We start from the raw sequence: 19,458 nt of genomic DNA on the forward strand, positions 1-19,458 counted from the left end.
CTCCCATTGTTAGGATTGTTTCTGTTGTAGTTTTGGGATTTTTTTTTTCCTAGACAGCCAAATTGAAAGTATCTCTAGGTAAACATGTCCTTATTTATCCTGGACATATTTCTCCCATTGATTTCAGTGTGCTTGATTTCTATGCATTTATAATTGAGGCTAGATTATTTGAAGTTCTTGATGTGATATTTCATGTTTCCTATTTTGAATTATTTCCCTAAGCAGAGTATGTTTCTGCATATGGCTTGAGTGATTCCAATGAAAATACTGCAGTGGCGTGTCTTTCTCAGAGTATGGAGAAATATCCTACAATACCAAACCCCCTTCCTGTTATACAAAAGACACAAATTTGCGCTAAACAGTTTCCAAACAGGTATATTATTTTACTTTGGGTTTTAATATGAGGAATATGCAAATGTTATTTCTCAGATTGCACTGCAAAGAATAATTTACAGAATCATAAATGCCATTTCATTTCCAAATTATCCCTGTTTGGATAGTTTGACACCACCAAAATACTTTACAAAGAATGGGTATGAACAGCTCCTATGAAGCATGGATGAATAACGATCCCATTATCGTATTATTTGTATTTCTGATGTTAATTGTGACAGTCCTTAGTAATTAGAGTGGAATAAGGGTTAGCACCTGGAGTCACTATAATTGTTGTCAAGATGCTATTCCTGAGTAAAATACTTTCTTAAATACTCAGATTGTTACCCATATTCCAGGAGTTGGTCCTAATGCTTGATTTTTTAAAAGAAAAAAAGTAAAAAATGTGGTAAAATACAAATAATGCATAGGCCATAAAGGGCCTCAGTTTAAGGCTTTTACTCTTACCAAGTTTCCAGTAAATTGTACCCAAAGCAGTTCATGTTAAGCTATTAAAATAACATCTGAACAGTCTGTGATAAAACATTCAATAAACTAAAGTAGGATAGCAGTTCAAAAACTACCTGGCTAAGGCAACAATAAAGCTAATTTGCAATATTCATTATTGTCTAGTCAGTAGTTTACTGTTGGATAAATCAAAGGGAAAGAAGGAAGTGGGACACTGATAAGTCATCATTGTCAATTTCTTAAGTGTTTCAGCTGCTATAATAGTCTTTATTGTTATTTTCATCATTTTAGCTCTGATAGTAATGAAGATTCCAGATTGCCACCTTTATATTTGCTTTTTGAAGGCTACTACAAAAGCAGGTAAGGCTTCATTTCTTATTGAAAGGAATTAGTTTTACTGTAATATTATGTTCCTTATCTGAGCAAATTGTAGGCCACATATATTACCGACATACCTATTTTATAGCCCCAGAATATCACTGGTATGGGTGAGGATAATTTTTTGTCCCTTTTTAGGAGGAGGCAGTTGCTTTTTGGAGCAACTGGATGAATTCAGAGAACTGAAAAGATCTGTTCTTATCCTTAACATTTTCACTCTTCTTTGTTCCTCAAATGGGTCAGTTGCAAGCCTGCAAAGCTTAAGATCAAGAGGTGTAGTGGTTAAGCACCAAGCTAAACAACAGTTTGGCCAAAAGGCCAGCTGGGGACCTTGGGCCAGTCATTCTCTCTCAGTCCTAAGAGGCAGGCAATGGGAAACTACTTCTGAAACACCTTGCCAAGAAAATTTCAGGGACTTTGTCAGGACTCGGAGCTGACATAAAGGCATAGAAAAATCAATTGAAGTAGACAGTCTGTTTCTGGTATATATTGTTCTAAAAGCCAATATAAGGGGTAGTTTGTACACTTGGAATCAGATCATTTAAAAAATTAAAAACATAATCATTCTTTTCCATGGGCCCCAATGGAGTTGGTTTATTATTTTTTTTAAAAACCTATCATTTTAAATATATAAAAGGTATTTTATAGGTCATTGTACAGAACAAGAAATATGTAAGAACTGTTACCTAGACAAAGAAGCTGAGTAACAGAACAAAATAACAGAGTTGGATGGGACCTTAGAGGTCTTCTAGTCCAACCCCTGCTCAAAACAGGAAACCCTATGCCATTTCAGACAAATTGTTCTCTAATCCCTTCTTAAAAAACCTCCAATGTTGGAGTATCCACAACTTCTGAAGACTGAAAAGTTCTTAAGTCCTGCAAGATAATATTCATAAGCAGCTCAGGCAAGCATTTCTCTGGATCTTTGAGGTATAAAGAGGAGAGGTAAAGCATAATCTGACTTGCAAGATTCTCTTATTTTAACCAATCTAAATAAAGTATAGTACTGGTCTTCCTATAGAATTCATTTTCTGGTCTGATCTAATTAAATAGTTATTTTTTTATTTTATTTTAATCCCATTTATATCCCGCCCTTCTCCGAAGACTCAGGGCGGCTTACAATCTAAGCACAAATCAAATGTGCTTAGCAATAGCCTTCATTCTATGTATATGCCTGCTTATTAGGGCTTTCGCCCCCCCAAGCGGCATTATTACAAAGTCAGCTTATTGCCCCCAACAATCTGGGTCCTCAATTTACCTACCTCAGAAGGATGGAAGGCTGAGTCAACCTTGAGCCTGGTGGGATGCGAACCTGCAATAATTGCAGGCAGCTGGTGTTACTTAAGGAGGCATTAGCCCACTGCTCCACCAAGGCTCTTATGAGCCTTCTACTTTAAAAATGGCTCATATTATTTTATGTTATGGTAAATTGAAATTTATTATTTTAGTTTTCTTTCATGTATTGCAGTTAGTGATAAGCACATAATAAATAAAACTTATTACTACTACTGTAACCATTGAAGTCAGCATTTTTTAAACTATGGTCCAAAGACTCTGGAGGGTCCACAAAACTACTTGCCAGATATTGAAGATATTTGCAAAAAATTAAAACATTATTCTCATTTTTAGTTAAAAATAGTGTTTTTAATAAAAACGTGTTAATATCTGTTGAGTTTAACGTTGGTATTTTTACATGATTCAATAAACAAATGTTCTACAAATGCATGTTTTTTTAAATAAAACCATTGCAGCCAAACTTCTAGATATGAAAATATTTTGTTGAGAAAATATAGAAAACAAGTGGAAGACAAGTACATAAATAGGATTTCAAAACATGTCAATAGTCAGTTTAATTGAGCTATATTGCTACTTTTTCCTAAGCTCTTGGATTTCAGCATATGTTCAAGGTTCATTTAGTGTTGGAGAGAAAAAACTGTTGCTATCAAATTAAATAAAATGTATTTCAGATGTCATGGTCTGGCCAGTGGTGTGCTGGTAATGAACCAGCTTTCAAATAAATAAATGAATAGAAATCCAATGCCTCTGGGTTTCACCAACATTGCTGGCTCCACCGCTGCTACTATTCCTTGCCACTGGCCACAAAACAACTTACCTATTTAGCAATTCTGTCTATTGGTTCAAAAGTTCCAGAAAATTTAATGATCGGCAGTTGAACCCACCTTTCTAATAACTGTGGTTGGAAGATAAAAGTGCATCTTGGTATTCATCAGTTGTGTAATTGTACATTAAAGATTACACGAGAGTGGTACTTTGAAATAGCTCATTACGACTTATCCAATAGATGGCAGCACCTAACCGTGGCTAATGTAATTAAATTAGAGGTAATTAACTAATCAAGATCAAATTTGATTAGTATTTGGATGGAAAACCACCAGGAAATTCCAGAGCTGTAGATTAGACTGGAAAATGAAAACAAAAACAGAAGAAAGCAATGGCAAACTGGACTATTTGCCAAGAAAACTATATGGACTTGCCTATATAGTTATCAGAAATCTAGGTTACCTTATGGAAATCATCTCCAAAGACAAAATCTTATCTATTCAAGCTTCCCAGCATAGAGTTCCTTTACCAAATATTTTAGTTGGTATTTATTGTGCAATACCAAATATTAGGGAGATGGTCACAATTGAATTCAGAATAGCTTAAAGTGTCAGATATGGTAAAGAATAAATTTTATGTAATTGAATATGCTCATAATACAGTTTTCTCAAATACTTGGCTTGGTGCTTCTAGATATATTTCATTTCAATTTTCCTTAATCTTAGCCAGCATTGCCAGTTGCTTATGCACTCTGGGGGCCTTAGTTCAAATATTTAGATTAGTGTTTTCTCAACCTTAACAAGCATAAGCTACTGGCTGGGGAATTCTAGGAGTTCAAGTTCGCACATCTTAATGTTGCAAAGGTTGAGAACCACTGACTAGAAGATACAGGGCCATAGGCACTTTCCACATAACAAATTGTGAAAAATAAGTGATTAAAACAGATTTAATACATTCACGCCTGTGATCTATTATCATTCTTTGTAGGGGAGACATTGCTATGGAAAGCCCAAACAAAAAAGAGGTGCCTCGGATATCAGCACCTCTGAAGAACTCTGAACCACACGGTCAAGCTGGAGAGTTGGGTGTTGTGAGGTAAGGTGATTTGAAAAGGCAAATATAGCTAACTGTCTAGCAGGGGTGTTGAACTGCCGGCCGGCGGGCCGGTTTCATCATACCGAAGCCATGCCCACCCCATTGCCGACAATGCAAAAAGAGTCACAATACGTCACGACACATCACATAATGTGGCGAGTTTGACACATGTGCTCTAGTGTAATGCTGTAAGTTATTTTTTTTTACTGGGCTATTACTTAAATGCTCTCTTTTAATGTGGTTGAGATATAGTATAGTACCATAGCTGCTTGGTTTCAACAATTCAGTTTTCACGTTTCCCTTGTTATAAATTTAGGAGTTATTCTAATGATATAAATAAAAGCTTAAGATTTAAAAAAAATCTTAAAACTCCTTTACATACTTGACTGATTATATCTGATAATCTTTTGGAATACACTGCGCTGCATCTGAATAAAAATCACAAACATTCTTCATACAAACAAAGAACTGAGTAAATGTTACACTCTGATCTGGGAGTAAATCCCACTGACCAGGAAGCACTGAATGACTGGGATAGTGAGTCTTTTTCCTAAATTTAAATTTTGAGCTCCTGAAATAAAAGCAAGAATGGCAATGTAATCAATAAATGTCAAAGAAAATATTCTATCTAATGAAGTAAAAATACTAGTCAGCAATATTAAACCTTCAAAATAGTTTGTAGTATGTCAGCATTTGACTTTAAGAATACAGTACCATTTAAAATGTGGATGGTGATGGGTACTGAATCATGAGAAATATTTCTGTATACGACTAAATCAATATTTTAATTTCCTTGCACACCTCTGACTTCATACAGATAATTACTGGTAATTAAAATATGCTATTCAATACGTTCTTGCACATTTATAGGTTGAAAAAACACAATCGGTGTTCCAGATTGGCTTCATTTCCAGGAAGGCCCAAGTACAGGACTGGTAAAAGAGGCATTTCCTACTTCTGCCTTTATTTTAAAAAATAAAGCAAATTAGTATTCACTATATTTAATTGTATCACTGGTTCTTTTATATATACCCAAATCAGTGGGCTGCAAAATCCAAGAGGGCCAACAGAACCACAGATCCCTTGGCAACACACAAAGGCTAGTACTCACTGCTCACTATTCCATTTCCTACTTATACACTTCTACAAGGCTTGAAAGGGACAATAGCAGCACAGGTGTTAGCCATTCTGCAGGCAACCTGTCCTCTCACACATTGTGAAGTCTTCTTACTCTTTTTACATTCACTATTAAATATTACTCTCTAAAATATGGGCCAGGAATGGAATCCAGAATCGTTTCCCCTATACTGTAAAGTGTAGATCCTTTGGGAGAAAACATTCTGATGATCAAAGTAGGCTCATAGACATAGCTGTGCAGGGGTTAAGCACTGGTAAACCATTTCTCTATTGTGGCCAAAAGAATTGGAACATATAACTGGAATCTTCAGTTGACTATGACCCAAAGATTGTATTTCCACATGGTTTTTAGCCATGTATCATTAAATAAAAACAGTAGGCAATCAAGTAAAATCTTTTTTCTTCTCTTAGATTACCAATTTGCTGATCCTGTCAATGGAGCCCCATCTCAGTTCCTTCAGAGGCTTGCTGATTTAGCTGCTCTTGAATGCACAACAATTCATGAAGAGAGAACCATAAAAATAAGGAAGACCAAGAAACAAGAGGCATAGACCTCTATCATGCAAGGAGCAGGCTCCTTTGCAATTAGATGTTTGTTTGATTTCCTTTAACATATAGTGTTGATCAGTGAATCAAAGAAAAAAATGCTTAATAAATATTTTATCAATTATATATTGTCATTGTTCAAATCAATGTGGGTTGTTTAAAAACTGCTGTTACTCAAAATGGAGGTAAAAACCCAGCTTTCAACCTCTCATCTTTCAACCTTCTCTAACCTGCTACAAAGCGTTTTAAGATTTCAGACTCCCAGCAAGCATAACCATGACCTAGCCATACTATGCAAACCTAGTCATTGTGATTAGTAAGTTGTTTTTCATCTAAGTATGCAAATAAGTTTGTTTTATTTTGATTCTTGGAGACTGCCTACTGTTTCAGAAATATTTTGCCACTACCTCCTCTTCCTAGGGTTGAGTGATTGGCCAAGGTCAACTAGCCAGCTTTGTGTTTAAAGTGGAACTTAATATTCTGGCTTCTAACTTTATGCCCCAATCACTACAGCAAACTGATTTTCTCTATTAAATTATGACATTTTGGATAGCAAGATGGGCAGCACAGAAATATAATAAAACTATCTACATAGACCTTGCCTGCAATAATGCAAAGATCATAAACCTAATAATAAACCAGAATATGCTGAATACAAGAGGAATAGGAAATACTGATTGTCCATTTCCTGCAATTATTAGCTGCTTCAGATCTTTCAATCCTGGACGTATTTCTAAAGTTGTAGGCATTTTCTCCTTTCCCCACTATTCCATTGCTAATGGCTGCATTCATGCACACCATGGTTAAGCTTGCTAAGGCAGCCTCGGGATAGATATCATAATCTGCAATGTGGTTTAATTCTATTTTACCATGTTGTCTGAAATCAGCCATTTGTTTATTCAACAAGCCACTTAATATATGAATAGACCCATTGTGCTTACTTCATTAAGAATGCTAGGGTTTAAACTGACTAGTTAGCAACTCAAAAGTAACTATAGATTAGCACATTTATGAAAGCATAGCACCCAGGAATGGGCAATTGATTTTCCCAAAGGGCCCCATGAGAAATCATTGTGGACTACCAAACCAACAGGCTGAATTTAATTGTGCACAATTGTGGCATTACAATTATTTACTTATTTACATTTTATTTCTAATGTCTAATTTACCTCATGGGAGCCAGACAGGGACAGCCAAGGGGCTGGTATGCAGTCAATTTCATTTTAGTGTTCTGTATTTAAACACTTAATACAAAAGAAGAGACACTCCTTTCCATGCTCCAGTATGGAACTTTTTCCTTCTCTCATGTCCAAGTATTGGGGGGGAAATCCCGGTATTATTCTTAATACTTAATAGCCCAATGATTGACAAGCAGCTTAATCAGAATTTAATTATTATAGTATACCATGTTTTACTTTACTTTGACACAAGCTCCAGTTCTCTTTGTAGGCAACGCCATCTGGACGCCAAAAAGAAAAATAGCTAGATGCCAAACCCTGATTTAATTAGAAAAGAACTTCCTGACTAAAAAGGTGTACAGTGAGAAATTATTTATGGTACTACTATAGAGGCTATTCAGCAAAGTCAACCAAATAATATAAAGCATGTATGTTTTCCTTCCAGTAACTACATTACAGTTCCATTAGCTTATCCCACTGGTTTATTGAAAGAAACAGGACTAGGTATATGTGTTGGAAATGCACAGGCCATGAACGAGATCAATGACCATGTTATTTAACATAATGGCACACTACTTAGCTAAAACTCTTACTTTGGCAAAACAGATGTCAACTGTTAGATAATATAAGTCGTCACCTGTCTTTATGCACTGTACAGATACACCTTGTATCTGTACATTGAAGTTGTCTTACGACTCTTAGGTTATTTTATTAACTTTCACTTCATTATTGTACTATCTAATCATATTTAGTGGAATCAGAATATTCAGAAGCATTTCATATATCAGTAAAAGAATTTAACAGTGGAAGCAGTTTTCATAGTTCTCTTTATTAACAATGTGTAGAGCAGTCATCTTCTGAGCCTCTAGAAGAGAAGAGACATTAACACTTAAAAAGCAGAAAACAAATCACAATTCACTGAGAAAAAAAATGAATACAGGTAATGTATTAAAATTTCTGCAAATCACCAATGTACTATACTGCATTTACTTCCCTATTTCTGAATCAAGGACCAGAGAGGACCTTTTGAGTGGTACCTTCAGGGTTACATTCTACAAACCAGATGACAACTAAGAGCCTTGGTGGAGCAGTGGGCTAATGCCTCCTTAAGTAACACCAGCTGCCTGCAATTAGTGCAGGTTCGCGTCCCACCAGGCTCAAGGTTGACTCAGCCTTCCATCCTTCCACGGTAGGTAAAATGAGGACCCAGATTGTTGGGGGCAATAAGCTGACTTTGTAATAATGCCGCTTGGGGTGTGTGTGAAAGCCCTAATAAGCAGGCATATACATAGAATGAAGGCTACTGCTAAGCTTGTAAGCCGCCCTGAGTCTTCGGAGAAGGGCGGGATATAAATAGAATTAAAATAAAATAAATAAAATAAAACTAGATGAAGGATTGGCTACAGCCAGCACAAAAGCTAAATTTTATTTAAAATAAAATTAGAATACACTTGAGTGTAACTAAAAGTTTAATAATTTTATCTTATGCCTCAATAAAAATTTAATAAATTCTTCCCTCCCTTACAGTCCCATTTTTCACAAAGCATATATATACACAACTTGCATATTCTACACACCTATGAGACTGAGATAGCTGTTTGATATTAAACTGTTCTTTAACTTCTTTTAAGCAGAAAGACAATATTTAAAACACATTAAGGGAAAACAACCAATTCCTTTTCTGGTATTTAAAATGTACAATTCACAACATAACAATAATAAAAAAATGAAGGAATCAAAATTTGTATGTTGGAAATGTAATTAACTGTATCATACCATTAATTCATCCTCCTAATCATCCTGTTAATCTGGTCCTCTCTGTTTCCTGCATCACCACCTTCTACAAAATGAGTTGTTTTCTTCTTCATTCCACCCCTCGGAGAAGATAGCTTGAATGGCCAGAGAAAGTTGTTTGCAGCTTTGAAGTTTTTGCCAACAGTATAGATTTCATGGATCAAGTCTTCCATGCAAATAATGCCATATTTTTCTGAAAATTAAAATGAACATCAGAAAATATTCAGCCTGCAAAATGCTCTCACTTGCTCATGAAAGGCATATGTTAAACAAGCTGAGTCTGATTATTTCTACCATGGTCAAAATATTTCAACTTTTCCATTGTGGCAGGTTCAGACATAAAACAGTTAAAAGGAAATCTGTCAATCAAATCTACACTATCAGTAAAAGTGGGGTCCTGAGAACAAATGGAAGAACCAAGCAAAATAGGAACATTCCTGTCTCTGGTGGCCTTTAAAGAAGAAAGAATGTTCTGTTTTGCTTTTGTTGTGCCTTCTCCCTAATGGTAAGAGCAAAATAGTTTTCTTCCAGACAGCAAGAAGCCAAGCAAGCAAATCCCCAAAAGCTGTAACTGGGGAACCACAAAAAATACAGTACAGGTACTCAATTTACGACCACAATTGAGCCCAAAATTTATCTTGCTGAGACAGTTGTTAAGTGAATCACTGCAGCTGTTAAGTTTAATAACACAGTTGTTAAGTGAATCTGGCTTCCCCATTGACTCTGCTTGTCAGAAAGTCGCGAAAGGGGATCACATCACCCCAGGATACTGCAACCGTCCTAAATATAAGTCAGTTGCCAAGGTCTGAATTTTGATAATGTGACCATGGGGATGCTGCAACCACTGTAAGTGGAAAACAGTCATAAATCACCTTTTTGAAAGGATTGTGGATTTCCTTCACGGGGTAATCTAAAATGTTGGAAATTTGTTTGCCTTTGGTTTCTTATCTCAACTATTCCTTCCATTCATGGTATGCCTGTATGGATTCGATTGGAACTCAATCTGAGAAATTTCTTCTTCAAATGAACTGTCCCAATTCTTTTTTTCTCCTATTATTTAAGTCTAGTTTTGAGACTTTAATATACAGAGCAAAATGTTTAAATTGGCACACTTTTCTGGAAGGACTTAAAACTGCAATTCTACTTTTGAATCTCCCTGTGAGGTTGCAGCAGAAGTGCTTTAACCAGAAATCTAGAGACCCCGGTGTGGATGACAGGGAGCCCAGTTCACCACAGACCTGCCAGTGCATATGCAACTACACATACCAATATTTCAAGCCCAGCATGAAATATATCTTATCGATTATTTCAATCAGACCTATGCTATTTGAAGGATATAGCCTTTGCTTGCTCTTATATAAAAGTCCTGTACTCACTACAACAAAAAACAAGCCAGAGTCCCCAGGTGAACCAACATTCTAAGCACTTGACCCTTCGACAAACCATCTGCTCAGTACTTTTCTGACTATTTATATAACAAGGTCCTTCCATTCAGAGAACTTTAAAGTAGTGAAACATTAAATGCCCCAAGTATAAACAGTATAAAAAGTATACTGTAAAGCACACTCACTTAACTCAGAGCATTTCAAACGCATCTTACACGTTCATCAAAAAGATGTAAGATTCAAATTCAAAACATTTTGCATACAATAATTTATTCTGATTTAACATACATACATACACATATAAAATATGACATCTGTGATCTTGCAGCTTTTAAATACAAATATACCCAAATTATTGTTTGGATTAAAAAGGTATTTATAATTAAATATGTACTATTTTAAATCCTGCTGTATTAGAAAAGGCATATTTTAAACTTCTGGAATTGTTAACCTTTACTGTTATTCTACCTTTAATTTGATAAATTTCAAAGCTCAATGGGACTAATATTTATCAGTAGGTTTTCAAAACATAATTCTTGTAAGCATTATAAAAATTGTATTACTTAAAGGTTACAAGATGTTATATGAAACTAGATTTTAACATTGTCAGAAAATATAATTCCTAGTATTGAACTTTTCCAATGAAGTTAGATGTTTATAGGTTGAAACATTTTGACCTGATATAAATACTTTAAAACAAGATGATCTTGACATTCCAAAATCTTATTCTAGCTATTTTGAACATTATGTTGCTGTGTTCCTTATACTCCTATTTCACGAAACAATAAGTTACCAAGATTTGAAAAGACAGCTCAATATGAGCAACTATAAATTATACTGCAGAAGGATTGGGTGAATTTTTAAAAGAAAAGTAGTCTCTGCATATGCACACAAACACCCCAAAATACAACAGAGATTAAACATTCAAACCAGCACACCATGTTGTGTAGAGAAGTTATAATATGTAACTCAAAAGAAAATATACCTCAGGTTTACAGGTGTAGCTAAAATTCAAAACCATCATTATTTAAGCAGCAATGCGAAGTAAAATGTACTTACTCAGGCATTTCTTAATCAGAGCGTTGTCAGTCAAAGCTATACGCTGCTTGTTGATCTTCCCATAACCACGCTTATAGATCAGCTCGTGCACAGACTTTAAGTTGGGATATCTAGAAGATAAGAAATTGCTTTAGTGTAATTACAGACAGAACTTTATTTTGATCATTGACCAATAAAAATACAACCATTAAAATGAACACAAAATCATATTTTGCATATATTTGGTACTTACTCTTCTTACACACTAAATCCATTTGGGAAACAACATTATTAAAAAGTCTGCAGGTTGAAGCTTTTGAAAATGACATTTCCCCCAGTGCACTGAAATTAAAGGTATTGAGGAAAACCTTACATGAAATAATATTTGCTCAGAAAATTTAGACTGAAAAATGGAAAGGTCTGGGGGAGGAGGGGGACCCGTAATTGTTTTATATACTAATTATTTTTTTAAAAAAGTTCCTACTGAAAGCATGAAAAACAAGGTAGTTTCTAACTTTAAAGTGGCACATATAAACCATTAAGAATATAGGCACATAGCTATTAAAATATATTTAAATACCTGCTTGCCAATTATTTTCTAACAAAGTATCTTATTCACAGGCAGATTAAGAGGTTCCAGACTTCTATAGTCTGTGGTTATCACTGTCTATGTGTCAAACTCTTATTTTAAATCATAGCAAGGGCATTATGAACATCCACTTCTGTAGTCATTAAGGAATGAGCAGGCACACAAAAAGAAATTATACTCTATTTATGCTGGACCAAAACCATCATGGCAAGTTTCTGTAGCATTCTGTAGCATAAGAATGAGATACTATTTGTTGGTAATGCCACCAGTTTCTTGATTAAAAAAAGTTTTTTTCATCTTATAACACTTGTAGCAAGTATACGATCATGCTTCCTATAACCATATTTAGCAAACACCAGTCTTATACAGGCTGGTATAATAAAACCTGGGCTGTTTGAGGGCTGGGTTGCAAAATGTCTTCTAGATCAAAGACTGTACTTGGTCTCCCAATGGCAAATCAGCAAAGATACTACTGAAAAGTGAATGTGAGTACTAAAAAAAAGTAATTTCATTATTTTAATAAACATCTCCTTTAAAAAAAAATCAGACAAACAGCAATCACTAAACTTGATTCAACTTACCCCCAAGCAATGTAAGGTTCAACGATCCTCAGCATGTTAATGGATGCCTTGTTGAGTTTCACGAAAGTCCCATTAAAAATCTGCCGCAGACGAAGGAGCTGCAGTACCTTACGAACCTTGGGACTAACACCATTAATTCTAAACAGCAAAACAGAAACTCTTTTTAGCATATACATTCAAATGTACTTGCCCACTAATAAACTTGCATAGTATAAATTTATATATACCGTATATACTTGAGTATAAGCCGAATTTTTCAGCCCACTTTTTGGGCTGAAAAATTCCACTTCGGCTTATACTCCAGTCAACAAAAAAAACTTACCGAGGACTTGTGCGCGGCCGAGGCTTTGGTGCTTCCGGGATCGCGCGCACCTCTCCCAAGCCACCGCCGTCCGGAGACCTGCCGAAGTTTGGGGAGGTGCCCAAACCTCCCCAAACGTCGGCAGGTGTCCGTTCCTCCGCGCCCTGCCTGCCTGCTTCTTTCCGCTGTGGAAAGAAGCAGGCAGGCAGGGCGCGGAGGAACGGAGACCCGGCGACGTTTGGGGAGGTTTGGGGAGGCGCCCAAACCTCCCCAAACGTCGGCAGGTGTCCGTTCCTCCGCACCCTGCCTGCCTGCTTCTTTCCGCTGTGGAAAGAAGCAGGCAGGCAGGGCGCAGAGGAACGGAGACCCGGCGACGTTTGGGGAGGTTTGGGGAGGCGCCCAAACCTCCCCAAACGTCGGCAGGTCTCCGTTCCTCCGCGCCCTGCCTGCCTGCTTCTTTCCGCTGCGGAAAGAAGCAGGCAGGCAGGGCGCAGAGGTCCGGAGACCTGCCGACGTTTGGGGAGGTTTGGGGAGGTGCGCGCGCACCTCCCCAAACTTCGGCAGGTCTCCGGACGGCGGCGGCTTGGGAGAGGTGCGCGCGATCCTGGAAGCACCGAAGCAAGTCCTCGGTAAGCTCCGGGCGGTCACTTGCTTCGCGTCCCCTGAGGGAAGGGGGGGCGACTGGAGCGGGCGTGTTTCCTCGCCTGCTGGGCGCCGCGATTTGCCCGGGGAACGCGCGGGCCCCGAATGGCAGCGTGGAGCGAGGAAGCTGACAGCCAGGGCTTCCCCGAGAGCCGCGGCCACACAGGGTATTCCTGTGTATTCAGGCTTGCAAAATGGCGGATCGAGCCTCTGCTGGCGGCAGAGGCTTGCAGAACGGCGGATCGGCTTATACTCGAGTCAACAACTTTTTCCAGTTTTTGGGGGTGAAATTGGGGGTCTCGGCTTATACTCGAGTCGGCTTATACTCAAGTATATACGGTAATTGTTGCCCTACGTTAGTAATCTGTTCTTTAATTGATGTCTACAAGTCCATCTATTTCTTAGGAACACCAATATGCTTGTTTTTTCAACATTCCAGCCTACCTAAACGTATGACACTTTTTAGTGGTCTCTCATTTACTAGGTCCAATCCTGCTTAGCTTTTATGGTATCAATCAAGGTAGGCAAATGCTGTCATCTAGCTAGGAACTATGCAAAATTCTCTTCTACAAAATTTAAATACCTATACCCTAAAAATGCATTTTTTGATTAATCTAAACTAAGAAGCAATTGGAAATTAATTATGAAGGTATACAGATGATCAAACATAGCATACACTGATTACTTGACTATTGGTTGACAACTACAGGCACTAATTCATAGTTTGTAGAAAAATTAGACTAATCTCAGATCTGTCTTAAGAAATGCAAACATGTAGTTATCTACAGAATTCACTGATCTGTGCATGGAAACTTTCAGAGAATTATGAAACGTTTCATTCGCACTCTGGACAACACTTCCAAAGGCAGTTTCATGGTCTCCAGAAATAAATCCTAAGAACCAGAAACTGTTTTGAGATATCCTGAAAAAGGGGAGCTATTTCAGGTCTGATTACCCATAGAACACTTCAAACTGCTTCCAGTTTGGAGGATTTAGATCCAGCACCTGCAGAACTACCCTCTCAACAGCTTGGCTCAGAGGACACTTGGCAGGGTCTAGAGGGGGAACAGAAATTTCCAGAATTCTAAAGAAATTTCTATTTCTGCATCAGTGAGTTTTTCACATCCCTACTGACATATTATTCTATATCCTCTATACTTCTGCATGTGACACTCATTTTGTACCTAACATTTGTTAATTTACAATTTTTCACTAACAATCAGTAATACACCATCACTTTGTATGCAAGAAGTTGAATTTCCATTTTTAGCTTAAGTTAGAACAGGAAAAAAAATCTTACTTGACACCTTTCAGGCCAGTGTCAAAAATGATCTGACTCAGTGACTTCACAGAATAATCAGTACAATACTGGGATATTTAAAGCATTAAATTCTACTTTAAAACTGTCTTTAAAGCGTGTGTAAATTGAATACTGGGCAAGGTAAATGTGATAAAACAATCACAATCTCCTTAATAGGAAAATTTGATATCTAAATAAAACTGTCCAATTAGTATTGGTTAGAATTAACTGTTTAATAGTGGTTTTGTTTACCTTACCCTCTTATCCTGATTACAAATGCCAATTTGGGTTCAGCAGGTACATAGTAATTGCCAGCTTTGCGAGCCATACGTCCCATGCGAATCTCACGACGGTACATCTGCCTGTATTCTTTATGATAGGTCTGGGCTCTTTTATAAATGAGTTTTCGTTCCTCCTTTCGCAACTGCAATGAGAACATTATATTGAGAAATTTATTTTTTACTCCCCCCAGATCATCAGAGTGGCCAGTTATCCCCCATTTAATCTCACAACTACGTTGTCAGGTAAAATTAGATATCAAACCAAATAAATATGAATTTCAATTTACTCTAGTCATAACACTGCAACTGATTTTTTTTTACTCCACTTCAAAGACAACATAGTCCCAAGACAGAAAATTCATTTAAAAAAATATTTTCCTCATTTCTAATCAACTTGTGCTGACTCTCAATTTTTTAAAGTCATTTCAAAGTGAATGCTTACTTTCTTTTTAATCTTTAGCTTCTTTACCTTTTTCTTGCAGGGAAGGGCAAGTTCCCAAATTTTGGTAGATTCATGCTAAAGCAGGATAACAGAATTGGAAAAATCCTTGGAGCCCAACCCCCTGGCCAAGCATTATATATAAATGTAAATACCATTATATATAAATGTAAAGCAGATGAGGACAGACAAGGATTTTCAATGAGAGAACAGTGAAAGCAAGAACTATTTTAGCAAAGTACAGTTTAGGAATGGCTGCAAAACCCTGAGAAGTATAAAGTTTTCTAGCATATAACTTGCCAATCCATGTAAAATTAAAGATATGTTAAGAAAATTATATGCAAGATATATTAAGAAAAAATGGATCCAGGATAAGGCATTACTGATTAAGAAAAAAGTTAGAATAGAAGCTAGAATGATTTGGAAGTGAAGTAGTATGTGAATCCCAAATAAATTGGATTTATTTAATTCATTGAATGCAGTCCATTCCAGGGAAAAAAGCAGAACACTCAAGATAAAAGGCAGAATGTTTAGGATAAGCTGTTTTGTTTGAAATGGGAAAAGCTTGGGATTCTGTAGATGCCACACTAAAACTGCAAAACACTAAAAGAAAATTCAAAGTAAAGCTAAAAATAAATGCAGTTTTTGCCATTTCATAATTCATTACTCTTTTAAGATCAAATTGAAACATACCAAGGCAGCAATTTTAACATTTGACATTAATTAAAGTCACGTACTAATTTGCAATTTGATACAGATTTACTTGCTAGTAAGCCAAATGAATACAATGTGTCTATATTCTATGTAAATGAGCATAGAATTAGTTATTAAATCATGCTAGATTTATTTTTTTTACTGTACTCTTATGCAAACTGTCAGAGGAAGTGTCCCATGGGATAGTATTTACCTTCTTTTGGACCAACAGTCTCTTCAGGCGTTTGGCCTTTAAATCAGCAAAAGCCTTCCTTTTCTTTAAAAGGCTTTCTGGCACTGAAGGCAACTTCTTTTTTCCTCTAAATTATAAAGCAGCAAATTAACAAAAATTATATCAAAATATTTCAAACGAAAATTGTTTGATAACAAAATGTACCCAATTTAAAAAACCCTAGAACTTCAAGAAATATAAGCGCCTTAAATACACAAATACATTTGTTCCTAATTTGGTACATTTTTGCAGTTTTTATGGAATTTACTCTTAATTATCCAAACATACATCATCAACCATTCTTACCGGCGCCCGACCTTCATTCCTTCCATAGCGATCTGAAGACACTCTTATTTGAACAAACCGGCCTGGCCTGATGGGGGATGGGTTGGGTTTTTATGGTCATTTTTAATATCTGTATTTACTGTTTTTAGTCGGGCATATGTTTAATTTTCTTTTAACTTTTGTATTTTTGTATTTTTTATATATCTGCCCTGTTCACCGCCCTGAGTCCTTCGGGAGAAGGGCGGTATATAAATAAAATTATTATTATTATTATTATATTATTATTATTATTATTATTAATTATTAATTATTATTATTATTATTACATTATCAAAGGAAAAAACCACTTCCTTCAACTCATTCTGTTACTATTGGACGTTTCCCTTACTGAAATAATTCTAAAATTTATAGCGAAACCAGGGTTACTGATTGACAGTAGTTGGAAGACATTTATTTACAAAAATCATGGAAAAAGCAGGAAGAATTCCAAGGTGGTGGTTGTTGTTTTGCCATTTTCAGCGATGAATACCACGGAGTTCCGGATCCCTGATTTTAGGCGAAGGACCACATTCTGGCAATCTTATAACAGAAGCGTCTTCCATTCACCCACTTGTATGCGTGTACACTACCGAAAGGCAATAACTAGGCCTAGACTAAACCATTAATCAAACGAAGTAGCATAGTAGATCTGAGACTGCAAATGCCCTCCTCCCTTAGAGTTCTCTCGCTCTGAAGCACCCAACACGCAACGCGACTCATTACAGTAAGGGTTCCAGTTCTCAGCCGAATCTCCCTAATTAACCCTTCCAAACACCGGTTGCAATAGTTTAGGGCAAACCTTCCAAGTTATAAAGCCATGGTAAAACTTTTTTAAAAAGAAAGGCCCGCAAAAAAGGTCTTAATGCGGTGGATGGGAATGGATTGCCTCTCAAAAGGAATACTTACTCCTCGGCCGCCATGGTTTCTACCGGAAAAAGAAAGATGGGGAGCATGCGCAGAGTACATGAACTGTCGCTTGGCGGGCCAATAGAAGGGACCGCTGAATGAGAAGCCCCCGTTCCTGTTCAGCTGTCTAAATTAATGCCTGCACCAAGTAGTCCAGCTTGGTGGCCAGATTAGCGCTGAAAGGAACGCGGAAGCTGTTATGATTCCTTGAAATGGTGAAAGATTTTTTTATGCTTTCGTTTTTTATTGCCAACCAGGGTAGGCGATAAGAACGGGGCGGGGTGTGACATTTAAAGTACATTATTTTATCACTGTATTAAAGTAAGCTAATTTTGGGATTTTGTTGGTAATACTACTTGTTTTTAATCTCTTGATATCTCCTTTTCTAGACAATCGAACAGATGTCGTGTAGAAGCATATAAGTGACGTCTACATGAAATAGAATACAGTATGCCGTCCTTACTGTATATATGACCCAGGTTGGTTAAATGGGAGCTTTCTCCTAAGTGCCTTCTTCACTAGGCTACTATATGGAAATTGGAATACTTAATGGGGACTACATTACATTACACGGATTTATATTCTATTCTATTTACTCCGTGTAAATTTCAATGTGCGTGTAAGAAGAGCAGCACGTGACTGGGTTTGAAAGCTAAGCAGCCTAGTTTGTTTAGCAGCTGAAAAGTTTAGTAAAGGCAAACCTCTTTCATTTTACTGCCAAGAAAACTGCAGACTGTCCACCATGTCATCGGGAATCAAGCTCGACTTGAAAGAGGCTTTAGTTTACAGTAGATCCTATTCATTACGATTACAATGGGTAAACTGAATCCGAAGCATAGGAAAGCCTAAAAGATGAAAGAAAAGCCAAATGCTTATGTAAAAACTACATTCCCCAGCATACATTTCAACCCTAGGAGGGCAAAAGGGAAAAACTGGAGTTACAACATGCTACCGGAGCAAGTCTTTCTACACAGAGGCATGCAGGCAGGTGCATTCTGATGTTACATCATTGGCCGGCTAGGAATTTTGCTGTCTGTAGGTCACCTCAACTTCAGCCTTCCAAATCTAGCTGAATGACCGGTTTGACGTCACACACACAGAAATCCTTTCTGAATTTGATCCGTATGCTGAATTTCGTGTCCGTATGCTTTATCTTGGCCGTAAATTCCATTTGAAATCACTGCAGATGTCTAGGAAGTTTATGTGGGATAGGATTAAATCAACTTTAAATGTCTTCAACTATTTGGGTCCGCTTTGTGGATCGAATTAATCAGATCTCCGGTTATTGGGGATGGCGATGGGGGAAAAAATTGCACGTCGAGGTGGTCTTGCGGACCAAACGACGGAAGCGGTTTCTGGTAGAAAGCAACGCGCCTATCTTTTGCTTCAATTTGCAGAGTTTTCTCCACTTGTAAAGAAAATTAGGAGTTCCACTCAATAATGTTTCCGATTCACATTGTTTCCGGCAGGATTAGTCTGTTATAGCAAACAGCAGTACCTTAAAAAAAAACCACCCCTTTTGTTCTGAAATCAGATTAACACTGAGTTAAATTTATGCGATGTAACTTTTGTTCAAAGATGGTACAGAATTCTGAATGGGCTTAGAAACCACGCTAACCACCCTAAACTAACTCCTGGCTCCTCTTTTTGTATATTGTAAGTATTACGTGAATTTAGCCACGGGGACTTCTAACCCGGGGTGCCACCATGGTTCAGCG

General features: G+C 37.0%; 2 protein-coding genes across 2 annotated transcripts; one reads left to right on the forward strand and one right to left on the reverse strand.

The window, feature by feature from the left end:
• The first annotated feature begins 229 nt into the window (after window positions 1-229).
• On the forward strand, window positions 230-7,808 carry LOC308666441 (uncharacterized protein). The gene is made up of 4 exons (XM_081325289.1): window positions 230-373; window positions 1,132-1,200; window positions 4,267-4,374; window positions 5,245-7,808. Exons 1-4 carry the CDS (start codon window positions 294-296, stop codon window positions 5,351-5,353), a joined length of 366 nt encoding a protein of 121 aa, XP_081181415.1. The 5' UTR covers window positions 230-293; the 3' UTR covers window positions 5,354-7,808.
• Window positions 7,809-8,045: 237 nt separating this feature from the next.
• Window positions 8,046-17,800, reverse strand: RPL7 (ribosomal protein L7; the record flags this gene model as incomplete). Its single annotated transcript, XM_081325288.1, is given in 8 exon segments — window positions 8,046-8,100; window positions 9,012-9,222; window positions 11,474-11,583; window positions 12,623-12,760; window positions 15,123-15,289; window positions 16,493-16,598; window positions 17,741-17,769; window positions 17,771-17,800. Coding segments are annotated over 7 exon segments (789 nt in total). The 3' UTR covers window positions 8,046-8,100; window positions 9,012-9,013.
• Window positions 17,801-19,458: the final 1,658 nt, after the last annotated feature.

This window comes from Vipera berus (assembly GCF_964194415.1).
Source record: "Vipera berus genome assembly, chromosome: 3".
Taxonomy (NCBI): Eukaryota; Metazoa; Chordata; class Lepidosauria; order Squamata; family Viperidae; genus Vipera; species Vipera berus.